Source organism: Tachypleus tridentatus, unplaced genomic scaffold, assembly GCF_004210375.1.
Source record: "Tachypleus tridentatus isolate NWPU-2018 unplaced genomic scaffold, ASM421037v1 Hic_cluster_2, whole genome shotgun sequence".
Classification (NCBI taxonomy): domain Eukaryota; kingdom Metazoa; phylum Arthropoda; class Merostomata; order Xiphosura; family Limulidae; genus Tachypleus; species Tachypleus tridentatus.
This window is the reverse complement of record NW_027467782.1, coordinates 33,217,163-33,236,655: the sequence shown is the minus strand read 5'-3', so window position 1 is coordinate 33,236,655 and position 19,493 is coordinate 33,217,163. Positions and strand designations below refer to the sequence as shown.

The 19,493-nt window shown below is 31.9% G+C and overlaps 3 protein-coding genes across 8 annotated transcripts in view; 1 reads left to right on the top strand and 2 right to left on the bottom strand.

Annotated features, from left to right (window-relative positions):
* Positions 1 to 8,105, bottom strand: part of LOC143243196 (serine/threonine-protein kinase atr-like) — a 30,993-nt gene extending 22,888 nt beyond the window's left edge. Inside the window, exons 1-4 of the mRNA XM_076486995.1 lie at positions 8,083 to 8,105; positions 5,877 to 6,052; positions 2,831 to 3,026; positions 2,539 to 2,649 (exon numbers count right to left, since the gene is read on the bottom strand). Coding sequence (XP_076343110.1) covers positions 2,539 to 2,649; positions 2,831 to 3,026; positions 5,877 to 6,043 — 474 coding nt within the window. The 5' untranslated portion in view covers positions 6,044 to 6,052; positions 8,083 to 8,105. The remainder of the gene's footprint in view (positions 1 to 2,538; positions 2,650 to 2,830; positions 3,027 to 5,876; positions 6,053 to 8,082) is intronic.
* Positions 1 to 19,493, top strand: part of LOC143243197 (protein GVQW3-like) — a 70,718-nt gene that overhangs the window by 39,057 nt on the left and 12,168 nt on the right. The gene's annotated exons all lie outside the window — the stretch shown is intronic.
* The window catches only part of LOC143243195 (serine/threonine-protein kinase atr-like), a 40,240-nt gene continuing 29,262 nt past the window's right edge, over positions 8,516 to 19,493 (bottom strand). For both annotated transcript variants that reach the window (XM_076486993.1, XM_076486994.1), the window contains 4 exons: positions 17,229 to 17,368; positions 16,295 to 16,438; positions 15,039 to 15,157; positions 8,516 to 8,608 (listed from right to left, as the gene is read on the bottom strand). In XM_076486993.1, the coding sequence (XP_076343108.1) occupies positions 17,332 to 17,368 (37 nt within the window). In that variant the 3' untranslated portion in view covers positions 8,516 to 8,608; positions 15,039 to 15,157; positions 16,295 to 16,438; positions 17,229 to 17,331. The remainder of the gene's footprint in view (positions 8,609 to 15,038; positions 15,158 to 16,294; positions 16,439 to 17,228; positions 17,369 to 19,493) is intronic.

The following is a 19,493-nucleotide window of genomic DNA, read 5'->3' as shown; positions in this document are numbered from 1 at the left end:
TGTCAAATAAGTTTTACAAATCAGGAAGAAGAAAAACCCTTACTTAGATCAAATTATTATTTTGTTTATGATAATGGATAAAAATACAAACAAACTAAAAAAAAGAATATTATTTTTAAAACCAGTGGAGCTGAATTATGGGAAATTGAATATTAAATCCAAAACAACTTTAATTATTACCATTTTTTATAATATCAAACATCCAACTGAGAAAACTAATGTTATATTTGTTTGTTTACTGCTAAGTACAAATCTGCAGGACAAACTATTTGTAATATGGGTAGTTACTGCTTCATAAGTTGTTGTCTTTTTTATTTTACTTCAAGCTTGTTCAGTTTTCACATTTCAAACATCTGGAGTTTGATTCATACTTCCACCAAACTTGTTGGCCCTGTCTCTGTTATGGCAATTTCTCAGTGCTACTGTTTTGAACTGCTGATCAGAGAGAAGGCAACTGTTTGTTAGCACCCACCACCATTTGATTTTATTTCTAGAACAATGTACTAATTAATTAATTGATTAAAATACCACTAACTGCTCAGCTATAGTGGTCAGTTTGAATATATTAGTTTACTTAGAAAGGTTGGCAGTGATTTCTTTTGCTAATTATATTTATATTCACTAACTTAATACATACGTCAGCAGCAGAAAGTATACAAGACTTTACAAATCTACCTATTAGAAATTTTATCATTTTATCTGCCAAAAACCAGACATAGGCCTGTCGATTGATACAAAACTAGAAGTGGTTACAGAACAGTTGGAAATGACTTACAGAATCACCTTTTAGCCAGAATTATGAGTTAACAAACAACTTTTGAACCATTTACATTTGGACTCAGTCAGTTTTGTTTTAACACCTAAATATTATACAAAAGTCTCCTATTCCAAATTTGTATGGTCCTTTCAAGACAGGATTATTATCAAGACTTCTATGTACCACAAACTTTAATAAAAAAAGTAAAACCATCCTCTCTCTTATAGCTGGGCTATTTATTAATGAGTTAGTACTAGCATGACAAAGCTATAGTTCTATTCAGTTATCTCATATTTTGTAAACATTCTGGACTATATTAAGTCCATAAGAACCAATATTCAAAAGCCTTGTACTTTTCTGAATTTGACAAAGAAAAAATCCCACTTTACATTTGGGTCACACCTCTTGATTTATATCATTTTGGTGATACTGTGCCTCACTGACTATACTATAACTGAAATGATGTTTATTTATACAATGGCTGATTAACATAGAAATATCCTCTGAATTTGTAAACACATTAGTAAGATTAGATACCAATAAACACAGAATGGAAGTAGCTAGATACTACATATCTATTATTTTTTTTGATAACACAGGTGGAAGGGGGGGGGGATAAGATGAGGATCATACCACTGGTAAGTGAACTACCAACCACAACCTAGTCTCTTGAGAATAATATTAAAAAAATCATAAAATTGGACAAATTTAAAAGCATGACAAAATACACCTTGACATGAGTACTGTCAAATGAGAAGTGATAATTTGGCAAAATTCAATAGGAGTGTCACATGTGTCTAGAGTGTGTGTCACACTTTTTGTTTGCTAGAGGGATGTTGCATGATGATTTACAGGGGAGATGCATTTGAATCAGTTGATTATAAGGTATGTAAATGCTCAAGACGTGTTGCATATGAAAAAAACATTTCTGTATGGGGAGCAACATTTGAGAGGGTATAATGTACCATACTGGAAGGCAATTTTTTTTCCCTTACTTTTTAAGAACTTTTCAGAATAAGGGCTTCTGGCTTGAAATTTATTAACTTTCTAAACTTTTATGAACTCTTTATACATATGTGATCAGGTGGAATTAGTGTGACTCGAGTTTATTTACCCATTTTTTTCAAAAAAATTATATGATTCTGAAATTTAGTTGGTAATTTGCAAACTTTTGGCTAATGAGATTTGTTCAACCTCAAACTTTCTTTATTATCTAGCTAGTGGTACAATAAAATTTGTTTCAGTGATCATCTGGGTTAGGGGTTCTTTTGATAATCAAAATCCCTGTTCTGCAGATGATAGCATTGTTCCAATTGGTTTAGGGTGTAGTTTCTGAGTCTGTTGTTGTCCTAATTGTTTAGTCACAAAATTTCTATACTTCACTGATGAAAAGTGAAAACTGCCTTCCTTATGTTAATGTTGTTTTTGGCACTATATCATTTAATAATTTCATTACATGAAATGAAAGGCCTATGATATGTTCCTCCACCTACAAGTCTTATAATACGACAGCACTGTATTATTAAATAGTGTGGAACTGTGAACTTCAATATATAAATCTGTTAAACATATCATTAACACTTATATCTGTAGCAACACATCACTCCATTAGCGTATGTAATTCATCAAGTATGATTAACCTTCAGTACCCATGAACATATCATCTACTTAATAAATTGTGCCAAAATAATAAAGATTAAAATATGCCTGAATGAAAAATTAATCTACTCTAGGAATAAATATATACAATTTTCTTCCTTTCTTACTATTTCTATACATACCTGAAGCTGTAATGATATTCCAGGATGGGAGTGGCCTATGCGAGAGATTAGCTGAGAAAATGTTGTATAAAATAGATATGGAGGAAGCTTTTCCACAAAATTTGTAATGACCTGAAAAATTATTAAAACTGTGAATAAAATACAATCCATAGAAACTGGTATACTAGAAATTAAATCTTAAGGTATGGTTACTGTCTTACCTGTAATTCTACATAATAATAAAATAATAATACTTTTTGTTACCAAACAGAAAACAACAATGAATTGTAAGAACAGAAGAGATTTTATTTACTTTGGTTGTCATAACGTTTAACATCCTTTCCCAATGTTCCAGATTCTGAGGAGGTTTCTTACTCTTCTGGTGCTCTACAACTTGTGTGCCTAAGTCGAACCAAAGTGACAGCATCCTCGACATGGAGTGAAAAAGATGTCTGCATCCATACTGTAGAGAGCGCCCATAGCACTGAACCATGTGGACAATAACTTCACTGAAATATTGACATCAAATAAATATACCATTGTAATAACATTCTTATCTCTTTACTTTCCACAAAAAAAGAAGATGAGGGGTTTACTAGAGATAAAAGATAGTATTTATTCGCCAAAATATTTTTTGTAATGAGTCTCAAACTTAAAAGTTGAAACAAAACAAACTGAGTTTATAAAAGTTTTACAAAGGATAAAATTGTGGAAACCATGTTAGTTTTCAACTCTTTCCATATACATCTCATTTGCAACCACCATGGTAACCACTATATTAGTCATACTATAACTTCTGATAATGTAAGAATATCTTCATGCTGTTTTGCAGAGTATCAGTAAATATTACCACTATTTTGTATCTAACAGAATGACTTTTAATTAAGTATTTCTACTGAAAACTTCATCATGAACACATGAAGTCAAAATGCTGACTTCCAAGAGTGAAAAGTAATTTCAATCTTAAGATGAAAAATACTTTTATTTATCTGAAAATTGCAAATCTTCATCTGTACAATTCTAAAACCTTTTAAATTAGTATCAAATGCTTACCAACCTGAAGACACCATAAATAACTAGACAATAAATCTACATCATACTTTTCCTTATAGAATGATTGCATATTGTTACATAACAATACAATTTGTTTATCCTAAATAGCTTAAAGCTATTTTGAAACAAGCCTAATGAATAATCTTGCCATATAAGTAGTAAGTCACTTGGCAAACATGCAACTGACATTAGTGTATAAAATTACCTACCCCATGAGCATACCTTCTGAAGAATTGTTATTATTTACTAGGAAACAAAACTGTTTTCCAACAAAACCCAAAACTGGAAAGGAAAGGCATGTTAATAAACAACAGAAGTCATCAAAGCAAATGTACTTTCACTAAACTGAGATAATGGTCCCAGTAACATTAGACATATTCAGCTAAGTTTATTCACCACTCACACACTTGACATAGTTTATATAAACTTGTCACTGGTGTAATTTTTCTCGACATTAATCCCTTATTTTCCTTGTCTTCTACTTATATATAAAACCCTGTATTGCTTAATTACATATCACAGCCAAAGAAAACAGTCAAAACATGTACATGATTATAAAACTGCGCAGTGACTTTCCGAACACCCTGTACTTAAAATAAACATTTGAAGTTTCCTATTAACATATTACAGTAATTTTAGAATGAACAAAGCATAATTTAAATTTAACATTATTCATCTATTTACATTTATTATCTTTTATTGAGCTTTCAGCTGTGTCTGAATAACAGTAATGCCACAAAAGTTGCAATCACGTGACACATGAGCAGCTAATGTTAGCATATCCAACAGTGGTCTTTAAAAAGTACAACTGTCTTAGTTTTTTACAAATAGTGCACCTAGTGTTTTGTAAAATATAATCACATTTCAGTTACATTATGTATGTATGTATATTATTACTATTTTCAAATTAATTTTAAATTTCAGTCATTATTCATAAAACAGAAAACTATGTGAACAAATATAGAAAATAATTATCTTTGCTACCTACAAATGTTAAGGTTTATACTTGCTTGGCATAAACTGTAAACATTGTTAAATTTAACACGAGAAAAATATAAAACAAAATAATCTTTTAAATTTTATATATGCATTTTGAAATGACAAAAAATATATAAATTATTATGTAAATGCCATAGAATTTCACTGCAATGTATCAAGGCTACCAACTAAGCAGCATTTGGGTCTAAAAAATACATCCAATCTCCATTTTGTCTATATTTAAAAAAGGTGGTTCTTTAGTACTTAAGCCTTGCAAAGGCTGAGAAAAGAATGTGAAGGAGAAGTCTGAGCTTTTGATTTGCTATGTATACCTCATGAAGTGCAGTGGGTTATGTGTAAAAATATGGTTTCAAAAATGGAAAAGGAGACAGAGCAATTATGGTGGATTCATTGAACAGAATGATATCTCAGGACACAGAAAATATAAGAGGTTCTTATTTTATATTCCAGCTTGCAATATTAATAATTTGAGTTTGTAACTCATAAGAAACTAGAGATGTTGTATTGTGAGCTTTATAAAATGTAATATGACCAAACACATCACATGACAAAAAAAACTGATATTTAGCAATCTTATTTTGATATTTATTTTCAAATTAAGAAATTAAATAATGTATAGTTTTATGCCAAATTTACTGACATGAATTTATAAAATAGTAGTTCAATAATATTTTGAATATAACTCTACAAACATGATAACATGCCCTCTGCCTCCAATCCATAGGAAAATTTGCCTCGATGGGGTTAATCACTACAAAAATTATGCTTTGCCTGAGTAGTAACAATATTATAATAAGTAATTTACATCAGTTCCTTATTCCTTGAAGGGATAGTAAATTAATTAGAGAGGAGACTTAGGGAGTAGACATCACAATTTTCATACTGTATAAAATTAAGAACTCAAACTGACATAATATTACATGTTTTAACATTTGATTTATTAACTTTATTTGTGACCATCTTTATTTGAAGATGTTGATACTACTATCATGATATTCTGTAAAAGGGTTGCAAAGTGCAGAAAAGGGTGCTTGTATAGAAAATGTTAAACATAAAAAATATAAAGACAAATTAGATTTAAAGGAAAAAATAGTAAAATTTATCAGAAGATGTTAATTCAACAGTGTTTGTAAAATGCAACATAACCCTGAAATTGTCAAGCAAAGTCATTCAGCATAGATGTATATGATATAATGATGAATTTGTTCGATGAAGAAAAATTCTGAGTGTGAAAAACATATACTTATACTGTGTAAGAAATTTAGCAATAAAATATTTTGTGAAATAAACAACCTAGGCACACACACCTTTTCTTTTCTGATTTCTCTAATGTAGTCATAACTCGGTCATAATACTTGGCTAAATGGAAGTGACCTTCTTCCCATTCAGGCTGAATGGCAACCACATCTCGGTACATTAGAATAAGGGCATTACTCTCCAAGACAGCCGATTCTTCACTATATTTGGCAAGCATTAATGTTGCCTAATAAAGATAACAGAAAGTGGTATTACAATAAATGAACTTAGTTATCTTAAATTATTTCATATGCTCTATATTATTCATGTGGTCCTAAGCAAAATTTATACAGAGATGGAACTACCACAGTATTCAGATTTGAATTTATTCAAAACACCCAATCTACATTATGATTTTATATCTACACACTAATAACCCAGATGGAAGGAGAAGATACCAATAGTTTAGGGTGATGGAATAATATTTTACATTATTTGATCAGACTGAAGCTTCAAATTTTACAGTTGAATAAACTATTAAAACTCTGGAGGATTTAACAGTGTAACAAAGGCAGTATATATTTCACAAAAATATTAGATATTTTGAAATGAGAATGGAAAACTTCAGCTTTCTTAAATCATAACTTACCATTAGAAAAGTTAAAATGAAGCACTTATTATGTATTTTTGCTTTTGTTAAAATACCCAAAAAAGAAATACCATTGTTAACTCTCTCAACATGGGCTTGGTTGACTTGACTGACCACAAGACCTCTTTGCACTCATTTCTACTCTTTTTATATTTAATACTTCTAACTTTCAATACAGTGTATCTGTCCTCACAAAATTTGGCATACTTTCAGTTAACATTCCAAGTCATTCACATACAAAAATCATATCTTTAGTGAAGAATTAAAAAAAATACAATGGAGATTTTTCACGAATTTATTGAGCATTTACTTTGAATAGTCCACAGGCAAAGTAATTTTCATATTAAAATAAAAAAAATACTTTTTGTCACCTCAAGAATCTCAAATTTCCTTTGTGTAGTCCCTATAATCTCCTAAGTAATACATTTCAAACAATTTTGTTCCAGTAAAGTTTATAGTTCATGTTATTTTCTTTACCCTATCTCAAAATAAAATCAGTCAATTTTAGATACCTTGTAAGCACCAGAAAAAAAAACAAAAAAAAAGTACCCATCTTTTCTTTCTAGAATGACTTAAATTGTAACATAAACCTACATTCTTTTATCCCAAGTAGTTTTAAGCTCATGAATAAACCTACTTATAACTAAACCACTAACCCACCATTATGAGATGTTAATCACCTGGGAAACATGCAGTTCACATTACATTAATGAATTACATTACTTGTGAGTTGCTTGCTCATGAAAAAAATATTACTTAATTTGTCTGAACTAAACTACACTAAAAGGATACTTATTTTTACACTTTAGTTACTTTTATAAATAAACATAAAAAATAAACATGAAAAATAAAATGCTTAATCATTTTCATTTTTTCTTGCTATTGACTATTAAAGAGACTTCATCCTAATTATGCTAGACTCCTAATAGTAATGCATTTAATAATTTGTATTTAATTAAATAATGCACCAAACAATATAGATTTCTCAAAATTTTCCCTGGCTTTCCGGCTATGTGACAAAAGTCGTTACAAATTCATTCAACGTAGTTGTTAACTTTCTTGTAAGAACGACGTTTGTACTCCGAGTGACATCAACATTTCAGAACATTGTACAATATGCCATTTGATACATAAAAAACCTTGACTTTCTATTGATCATAGGTAACATATCATTAAATATAGAGAGAACAACTGATGAATTATGAAAGGCATGATGTGACAGGAAGGGTCTGATTTTCTCTTTGATAGCTCTGTAACCAAACAGAATTGAAGGCTATAAAAAAATCTGGTTTGTCTGAGTCATGATGAGTTTATAGAGAGAAATTTACTTTGAATTTTTTACTTTTCTGAATAGTGGTTGATAAAATATGAAAGATGACATGCTAGAAGAAAAGGTGTCAGAACAGAAGAAATACATGATTTTAAATATTGTAGAATTTAAAACTTATACACTATTAAAATATGGATTATTAGCTATGCTATTGTAATTAGTATAACACAAACACGAAGTAGTTTAATAAACTTCTGAATGTAAGACACTTAAACTTTGTATCTTATACATTAAAGAATAACACACAATATTAAAATAGATAAACAATCAATCACATTTTAAATTCAGGCCAACCTACAGCCTATAAAATGTTGACTCTATTTGGTTGGGGCCAATTGAAAGTGTGAGAGTTGGCAGGCCATAACATTTCTTTCTATAAAATAAGCAAAAAAGAGTCCTTTATATTTTCTACCAACTATAAAACTAATCAAATTTCTATTAAATTGTGATATAGAAACTCTTAAATTTAATAACAGATGAAAAATAATTCATCAGATAAAAAACAAAAACTATCAAATTTAAGCACTATAATTTCATGTCATGAGCTGTATAGTGAGTTGGTGAACCAAATCTGACCTGCAGGCCACATGTTGTATACCTCTGTTCTACATGTTTAATATTTTCTACATTATCATCAGCAAAAAGTATCTAAGTAATGTAACATAAGTGTTAAAACTTCTGTATAAGTAGCATCCATTATTACCTTGGCACAAGCAGCAGCCTCTTTCTGTTTTTTGAGATGGGTTATTCTTGAACTGAGAAACATCTGGAAAATGTTCCTGAATTCCTTTCTGAAGAATATTGATAGCTTGTTCCTGTTCATTCTGTATAACAAGTCACAAAATAAGCATACAGGTACCAGAGTACTAGCTGGCTATTAAAATTTTAGAAACATGACAAGTTTGCATATCATATAACTTTTGATCATCCTATTTAACTGATATCAATATCTACTGAAAACTTAAAACATTTAAAACCTCAATTTTTATATACATATCAATTTTGACATAATTTTAAAATAATATTGATTTACTACTGATTCACATGTATGTTTCTACAAATATCTTGTACAACATCCATTTTGAAGATTCTTTACTTGATAACACTGTGTTATCAACCCTTCTGTTTCATTAAATTTTAATATCACCAGAGGAAGGGTGTTCAGGCTATTTATCATTTTTTGTGGTATAAATTTTTATTCTCCATTTTTCTTTAATACTAGACCACAGTAAGATGTAACAGGGTCATTCAGTACAGTGGTTACAAATCTACATTATCACGAATAAAATACAATATTAGGCCTAGATGAGTAATAACAAAATATTATACAGATAGATCAAAGACTAGATTATCCCAAGTACAGTTCAAGAAAAGACCTAGTTGAATAACAGGATTATTCTATACAGAGATCTTAGTTTACACTATCACAAGTACAGTTCAACATTAGGCACAGTTGAATGGAAACAGGATCATTTAATACAGTGATCTAAGACTATATTATCACAAGTACAATTTAATATTAGGTTAAGAAAAGTGACACATGATCATTCAATTTGAGGTGTTATAGTTTAAAAGTCAGATATAACTTTTCAATCAGTAGGGGAAAAAATATATAGAAAGCTAGTACATCAGAAATATATGATAATATTTTAAAATGTAAGATTTTTCACAGAAAACTTACTGTTCATTATTTTAACCCAAACCACATAACATTAAATACTCAAAACAAATCAAACTCACTTTAAACTATAAATCTTACAATTCAAGAGAGCAACACTCATTTGGAAATTGTTAACTTTCATGTAATCTAAAACCTACAGTGTTGAATTTGTTCACAAGTAAAAAGTAAGTTGAAGTTAATACCTACATCAATGTGCCCTCTATCTTATATTGATAGTGTTCATAAACACCTCTGCACAATACTGACATTTTTCGAGACAGACCCAATCCACAGTCCCTCCCTCAGACATGAATGTCTGCATAGACTGTGGACATACTAAAAGAAATATATAATACTAACAACATAGTGAGGAACTGCACCACAGCCACAACAGGCATGTTACACACTCAGAAACTAAACTGTGCAGTGGATGTGGAACTTGAAATGATATGTTATAATCACTGGCCAAGCCCCAACCACATATCCAAGGTATCACTGTTCAGGGTTGGAATCACAGGATCATGGTTCCTAAATCCCATGTTGGTGGATAGGGCATTTGGATCATAATATATATATGTGTGTGTGAGACAGGATGGATCCAAACCCATAGCTACAGAGTGATGCATCTGGAATCATAAGAAGTAAATAAATAACACCAATGTGGACAAGCCCTTTCCTCAAACTGAAGAAGTCCAAAAGCAAAACCACAGATTTGGAATAACATGACACTGCATGCAATATTTAACCTGAGGAAACAGAACTTATCCAACCTGAAATTACAGACACTCATCCTCTCTCCCTAGCCAAGTGGGCAGCATAAATTCCATTTGTCCCTGGAATTACTGGAAAGATATGGAACAAACTGTGATGAACCAAAAACACAGAATGGGACTACTCTGCATCCACAATTATGAAGTGACAATGAACAATGTACTGAACCAACATTAATCAAGAAGAAAGACCACACCAAACCCAACTGGATAGCTGAGTGTCGAAACTGAACTACTCTTACGAGTAAGCTCCTGTTTAAGCTGGTGCTGCTCCTACCAAAATCTGGAAAAAAAAAATACACTCAAAATCCTGAGTAGAAAGGTTTCTAACTGGGGGCAGGGGTAGTGCACATTAGAGAAGTCCTAAAAAACAATGCTCTAGAATCAGCAAAGTAAGTGAACCAAATTTCCTAAATTTCTAAAAGCAAACTGACCCTGATTTATTCAATCCACTGATCAGCAGAGATGGGGAAGAACCCCTTATGCTTTATTCATTATATTTTCTGAGTGGTAATCCAGCATAGTAGAGTAATACCACTCAGTCTGTCTCTGTGTGGTTGTATGTGACACCATATTTCCACAGAGCCTGTAACAACCTAGATAAAGTATACTGTGTCAGTAGTTGCTAGAGTGAATTTGGTTTGATAAAAGCACACTTGATTGGGCAACACTCACCAAAAAGTAGAATTTTGAAATTAAAAAAAAAGAGAGAAGATTAGTGATGCAAATACTCACCTTTCAGTATAACCTAGCAGATGAGGTTAACATAGATGTAGGGGTAGTAAAAAAACCCTCAAAGAAAGATAATGCCAGATTATGTAAATAATGTGAGATAAAAGTATTGGGGAAGGTTCACACACAAGCTCAGAATGTCCTCCAGTGAGCAATTCAACTGGGCCACGATGAACATAGAAATGTGATGAATCTGATAAGTTGAGACTTGTAGAATTTTCCTTGCCTTCAGAGAGAGCCCATAAAAATCAATATGGATCAATTCTACCACTCATCCCATTGAGGTAACCAGAGGTAAGCCCTGGGAAACTAAAGAGACACAATAAATAAAAAGCCATTGTCCAGCACCACTAAAACCTTTAGTTTAGGCAACCTAACACCTCAAGGCCTTCATTAGACATAAGAAACAATGGGGACCCATCATTTATATGTGTGAAAATAAAGAGGTCAGATGAATCAGTGAAAAGTATTTATCCCTTTCCCTGGCTGCCAGTGGTAAGGTAAGAAGGACCTATCTGGGTACAGAAAACATGGGTAGAATGAAAAAGTGTCCTCTGTAAGTGTAATGCAAATAACTCTGACTGGTGATGTCCACAGGCCAGAAGCAACATAAAATAAACCCTAAGGGAAAAGTGGTACATGGTATATGAGATAAGGGTTGATTAGGCCAATCTCGTGCAATCAACAGAATACGACAAGAGATTGAAGAAATCATTGCTAGGAAGCTGGGTAACAGATTAATCAGTGGGTAGGTGTATAAGCACAATCCAGTCCAGTTATGACTGAATAGAACTATTGTCAATGCCTAAGGGTGGGTTACTAGAGACCAAAAGGCTGGTAGTTGAGTGTTCCAAAGAAAATGAGAAGTTTTAGCTCTGATAATAAATTCTATCTTTTTTGCTTTAGAGAAATAGTATCTGACTGTGCTGTGATGCTGCTACTAGTAGCAAGATGTCCATGTAATGGTGTGTGCACAGGCCCAGGGATGGGGTTAATTAAAAAGATTTGTAAACTTTAATAGTCAATAGCAAGAAATAAATGAAAATGGTTAATCATTTTATTTTTATGTATATTTATAAAAGTAACTAAAGTGTAAAAATAAGTATCCTTTTAGTTTAGTTTAGGCAAAATAAGTAATAATAATATTTTTTCATGAGCAAGCAACTCACGAGTAAATTTAATTTATTAATGTAACGTGAGCTGCATGTTTCCCAGGTGATTAACATCTTATAATGGTGGGATAATGGTTTAATTATAAGTAGATTTATTCTGCTATGAGCTTAAAACTTCTTGGGATAAAAGAATGTAGGTTTATGTTACAATTTGAAGTCATTCTGGAAAGAAAAGATGGGTGCTTTTTTGGTTGTTTTTTCTGGTGCTTACGAGATAGCTAATATTGACTGATTCCATTTTGAGATAGGGTAAAGAAAATAACATGAACTATAAACTGTAAACATATGGAACCAGTGTGAGTTTAAAGGGCAGAGAGATGACCTGCAGCACCAAACCCTTGTGCACAAAACATAGATAGTAGCAGGATGACTTCACCATGGAAATGTGTAGATAGGCATTAGCAACATTAAACATGGTCAACAACATTCCCAACAAAAAAACACCAATATAGAATGAGGAATGACTCCACCGTGAACTGTGGAAGATTTAGGAATTGATTTAAATGAAAAGACTGATGACAATATGGGCACAACAAATATACAGAAATAAACCTTAGTAAGAACTGAAACAACTCTCTCAATCACTCCAATGACCAACACATCTCTGATAACCATGGATGGAATGAAGTTAAAACATTTGAGGACTTGCAGGAAGTGAAATACTATAAGATGATGAAAAATGGTAGTGGATATGAGAAATGAATGATCAATTCTGATGCAAGGGCCTGTAGTACCCATGGATCTGTGGTAAAGGTTTTCTACATGTACAAAAATTAATGTAGATGAGTCCCCACAGGACACAAAGGAATACAGTAGTCATTTACACTGCTGGCAATACTCCAATCAATTGAACATGGAACCCTGTAGATAAGGGCATAAAATATTGTAAGTAATGATGAAACAAGGGGTTGTTGTTAGGGTCAGGACAACATTGGAACTAGACCTCCTGTAAGAGCTGAGGAAAGTCAAGCAACCAACAACTAAGACGAATGCAGATGGGTGACATAAGCCCTTGAATATGAAGGGTCTGGAATGCCTGCAAAAATCAAGAGTTTGAGAAAAAGGACTCATATAACACATGGAGGTTGTCAGTAAGTAGACAAATGCCCTCTAATATGTTTCAATGAAATACCAGCCACGAAATTCAGGAAAGTGTTGAAGTCGACAACTGAAATGAGGAGAAAAAAAAGTGTCCATACAGTAAATATTACAGTGTTAGTTAAGGTCAAACAAATCCTACAAAACTGTGATATATTCAGATTAAGCATAAACTTCTTTATGGAACATTTTCAGGAGCTGATCTATTCTCTGAGAGTCTAAACGTGTATCTACCTCATGATAATGAGTTAAACATGCTGTTCTGACAAACATGGCAGACAAGACATAGCTGTCCCTTCACAAAACTGAGCAATAAACATCTCTTATATGAGCCTCAGTATCAGGGAATGGAGGGAGGACTAAGTACTCACCAAACTGAGCAGTAAACATCTCTATATGAGCCTCAGTATTAGGGAATGGAGGGAGGACTAAGTACTCACCTTCAGACCTTTCCACCCCCAAGGAAAACCCACCAAGTAATGACAAAAAACATGACACACTGAATGAACTAAGTAAAGAAAAGAAGTTGGTAAAAGGTGATCAAAATTAGCCTCATTAGAAGCAAACAGATGAAAGGAAGGCACAAGAAAAAGCAAATCTAAATTCTCTCCAGAATGTCCAGGATCACCTAAAAGTTCAGCATCACAGTCCCCTGGAGACCACCACATCAAACCTATGTTTCCACCTTACTACAGATAAGGTCATGGACAGCCTCAACTAAGAGCGACTCCTTTCCCAATTTGGGAGCAATGTTATATATCAGAGGTGAGATAGGAGAGGCCTAATTTGTTTCCATGCTGGATACATTAATTCATGAATTCAAGCTGTAAACGTACATACCAAACAATTTTTTTTTTACTTCACGAAAGTCAAATATATAACCTGAAAAAAATGCATAAAATATCTTCAACAACTGTACTACATGCACCTGTTAAGAAATGCTTATATACAGTTTTAAAACAGAGGTCACATTGATGTAGGTGAAAAGTGTAATGAGATAGATTTAAAGGTGAAATAAAACACTGGAGCAAGGGAGAAAAAAAATCAGACCTATACTTAGATGGACAAAGGAAAAGAAACCATAGCAGCTGAATAATAACTGTAAGGTAAGAAGATATAAATATATTTTGGAAATTTTATTTTTGATGTAATGCAACTCACATTTGAACTAATTGTTTCTTTTTTAAGAGGTATAAGATACTAATACTGCACTGATGTGGTTCTAATTTGAGATAACAATCATATGCATAAATAAAATTTATTTATTTACTATTAGTTCAAAAAATGCAAGTCGACAGAAAACTGTTATAACTAAACACTAAAATTTGCCAGTAAAGTGCCAAAATAAATAGACTGCTGTAACATTTTTGTTAATTACAAATTCATCATTTTAATCTTCACAAAAACTCAGATTCAAAGTAAATATTACAGTTTAGAAATACCAAATGTTATGGTGTTTGATGAGAGAACATTTTTTACTGCCTCAAATATAAAAATTTTTCACTTCCAAGGTTAAATTCTTAATGCTTTTAAGTTCCAGAATCTTGTACTTCCAAATGTATACATTTAGAACATACAATGTTCATAATTTAACAGTTTCAAAGTTTAAAAAAGTGACATTTATAAATTAATAATTTTCAAATTTACTACATTATAACATAATAGTTCAAAAATTTTAAATCACAGCAAAATCCTGGAGCTTCCAATTTCACAATTTTGGCATTTCAAAAATATTAAAAAGAGGTACTTTAAATAATTTTATCAAAAGTCTTACAAACAAATAAGAACAGTATCTGCTTTAATAATTACAAAATAATATTACCACTGAGATTTATATTTACTTTATTCCAGTGCCACTTAGATTTTTCCACAAATGTCTTAGGTATGTTTAATACTGAAGCTTCTAGCAGACAACTATAAGCCCTCTGTTGATGACCACTTCTAAAAAACACAGGTTGAAAATACTATTCTGAAAATTAATGGACATGATTCATTGTACAGTTAATGGATTCTAATCATAATGTATGCAATATAATAGTGCAATTAATTATTACATAATTAATATAATTATGCAATTAATTATTACACAGATACTTCTTAGTTTTTAATAACAGTTAAATCTAATGATATAATTTAATTACAACTCATTCTTAAATAAATTATTCACTTAGTGTATGGTACTAATTCTACAGTTATCAGATGAATTACTATCAAATATAATATTTATTCTAATGATTCAAATCTAGTACCAGTTCTGGACTTTAGCAGTGAACTTGAATACAAGCTATTAATATGCACAAGATTAGTTGATGAACACATGAAAGCTTCAAGCATGTCAAGAACTTGAAGTGGCTATAAAAATATACGAGTTAAAACAAAGAGCATTTATTGTCATGAAAAAAACAAACCTAGATACAGCACTTACAGATTCCTGTGCTAACAAACTTCCAAAACAAGCACTGAGAAACTGATGTCCCCATAAATTAAATCAATTATAGAAAGCATGGTGTCCTGAGACTCCTTGTTGAATGTTTATGCAAAGCTACACAAGAGCCATCTGCACTAGCCTTCTCTAATTTTGAGTGATGGATTATATAGAAAGCAATTAGCCAATACCATCCACCACTAACCTTTGTCAGACTGAATAGTGGGACAGACTGTCACAATATATAATGTTCCCACAGCTGAGAGGGCAAACATGTTCAGTGATGAGGTTCAATCCTGTAATCTGTAGATTATGAGCTGGAAAGCCTAATTATCAAGTTTCAGATGTAATTTCTACATGACAGTTGCATGAAAGAGCCTTCTGTAATGGAGACTGTGCTGTCAGAATATTGTCAAGATGTACAATCGTTAGACAGAGCACAACTATGTGGCAACATGAGCTGCAGCACTCCAACAAAATCATTGACTCATTCTCTGATGCTTCTGAAATACTCCATACACATTTCAGAGAAATGTATGTTACTATATGATATTAATGAAAGAATAGATCAGATTAATAATCGACTGAAAAGTTAAAGGAACAGTACAGATGAGGTGATTACAAGAATTTATTTGCAGTGTAATAAAACCTACTTTCTGGCAAGTTTTGCACTTTGTAACCAGCAAGTTACGATTTCGTAATCAATCTTTTTTGGTCTGCTCAGGAATGTGGTTCTTGGCTATTGTAAGGAGAACCCGGTACAAATTAAGAAGAGGTTCCTAATAACAAAGTGAGGACTGTAAAACAAAGAAGTAAAAAAAAACACTCATGAATACAAAATATTATTTCTAATTCAAGATCTCCTCTACTAAGTACTGTTTAAAGGGAAGTTAAATACAATTAACAAACATTTATAATCATAAAATATAATTCATCTAAATTTTAGCCTTTAAAATAAAGAATTAAGTAAAAATAGACAAATATTATATGAAAACCAATGAAACAGTTGTTATAATTAAAATGGTATATCTTTAAGTTTGGGTCATGGTATTTCAGTAAATTTCATTTCTATATTACTTTTAATTATTTCTAGAGAGACAAACAGAACTATAAGTGCCTGTTCAAGGTTAGATTAATAAAATTTTAATCTTTGTTTTAATGTAGACTTTGATTATTAGTATACTAATTATTTTAAAACGTTTGTGTATATGATCATTAAATGATTCTTTATTATTTATATTGTATAATCTGCTTTAAACAATTTATGTTTTTTAAACTCAGAAATGTGTTCTCGTACCTAAAAAATGTACAATATCAAAGATATAAATGTTGAAGTTCTTATCATTAGAGTAGCTGCTCCCGATATATAATGAGACACTTTTTTTTTAAAACAAGAATGATAAGTGCTTTCTATTCTTCTCTTCACATCTCATTTGGTATCTTTAAAGCTTTAAAGAAATAATCAGTAATGTATACAAACTATAAGTTAAATTATCAATATCATTAGACAAAAAAATCATTCCTAGCTTTTGAGACTGCAGTTTTATATATTCTATTTGCAATAAAAGTAAAACCTGAAACACATACTTGAACCAATTTTCTTCTTCCTCTCCACTCTTCTAAGAGTGGAGTTCAATCTACTGACTGAGGAGTAGCTTCCTTGAAATGAAGGGCAGAGACCTGTAAAAACTTAGACTGCTTTCTCCATATCTGTCAACATGTGTAGTCTGGAAGAAAAAACAAACACATACTCCCTAAAATCTTAACAAACTACATTTCAGTGTCTGACGAATACAGAAAAACTAGTATATATATATATATAAAAAAAAGTAAACTAACAAAAGAAAAACACAACTGAGATAGAGAATCATGTTAAATATCTTTCTAAACCATTTAAACATTTTTTAGCATGAAAAAGAAAACACAGCTGAAAGCAGCATAATAAAAAAACATACTTCTAATTCACTGTTACTAAGATAAAAGAATAATATCTGATGATATGATGATACCCCCAAATATAATGTAACATTTCCATGCAACTAGACATGGAAACAATTACATGGATGGCTGGTTGATTTGGTGTTCTAGCAACCAGGCTATGTGACCAAACATCTGGTTAAAAGTAAAGTAAAATTATTAAAATTCATTAAAGGAAATTAAAATAAAACAAAACAAAGTTACATTTTTGAATTAAAAACACAAATAGCATTAAATCCAACTTTTACATCTAGTCTACAGCAGTAAGAAGAAAACTACAGTAATACAAGTTGTGAAGGACTTTTTATAGCATAATTATAATTATCATAACTTGCCAGAATGACCAACAGGTAGTTAAAAAAGTAGCATTAGTCACCTGAAGTTGGTCTTTCCATTCCTGGTTTCAAGTTATTGGATGTTATGGCCATTTTCTAATTTTAGATTGAACTAGATGTACTTTGATCCTTAAAAGTGAATCACATCAAAAAAATGTCTAATATATAAAGTAAAAAAAACAAAAAACAAACTTAAATAGCATTAAAAAGATTAATAGACTTTAAACAACTAAAAACATTTCAAAGGTGGACAATATCACCATTGCCAATAACAATATCTAACAAATAAACCTTGAGGCAAAACATGTTTAAAATGGTGCCATAATTAAGTCGTAATGACACCGAAACAGTAAAATGTGGCTTAATGTAACAGACAATACATTGGTGCATCAGTCCCAGATAAAAGAAAACGATGAATTAAAAAACTGTGACCAATGTGTAGTCTAGTTAGGACAATTTCCTCTTTCCATTTCTGGTCCTTAAGAAAGCAAGATAGCCAAAGTCCAATAGCACGTTTTATTTAGAAAAGCTTGTTTTCACGTTGCTCACTCCAAGTCGACTGCTAACTGGCATGAAGCTGAGCCTTGAATACAGGACCATAGTCCACGTATGGAACAGAAACAGCAGTGATAGAGCCACAGCAGACAGATTTATCTGCAGTGTCACCAAGCTCGTTCCTGCAAATACCAATGTGGCCCAGTATCTAGAAACACTGGACAAAAGTAGATGTTAAAGAAAAATGGGCCAGTCGATTTTGAATATCAGTAAGAACTAAGATGAAACAATTCAAGGACCAGTAGAGAATTATGCGAGTCAGTATAAATAGTACAATTTGAGTACTGCTTAGCTTCTGTGTGATACAGGACAAGAGAAATGACATACAGTTCAGCAGTGAACACAGAAACTGTAGAGAGGATTCTCTGCACAACCACCAAACCATGGCTGAGCCCACAGAGTCACCTGATTTTGAACCATTTGTATAAATAGGAATGGAAGGGTGGTTTGAAAGATGTTCTGCAAATAACATACAGTATTTCCAATCAGGAGTGTCTGCTTTTCTCAGATGACTTAAAGAAAGGTTACATCTTGGGACTGTAAGCCATGGTAGGATGAGCTGACCAGTGGATACAGCAAATGTTATCCAAGGATAGACCCAATTCATCCAACTGTACTTGGATACAAAGGCCAAAAGGAGCAATGACTGATTGTCTATTTTGCAAAAACATGGCCCACTGAGGAAGGAAAACATAATCCCAGGTGGAATGTTATGATAAGGACTGAAGTTTTGAAGCATACAGTAAAGACAGTTGCAAACAGCAGAGGTGCAAAGAAGGTTCATGAGATTCTACTTATAAGCTATGAACAGGGGAAGTGCTGAAAGCCCTGGTGCAGAGCTGAAGTCCCTGATGATGATCTTGAAGGCCAAGGTGCTGGCAGAGCCATAGACCAGTGATCCATACTCTAGTTTTGATCAACTAATAGCCTGATATATCTTTAGCAAAGAACATTGATCCACTTCCCAAGATGTGAAAGAGTGGAC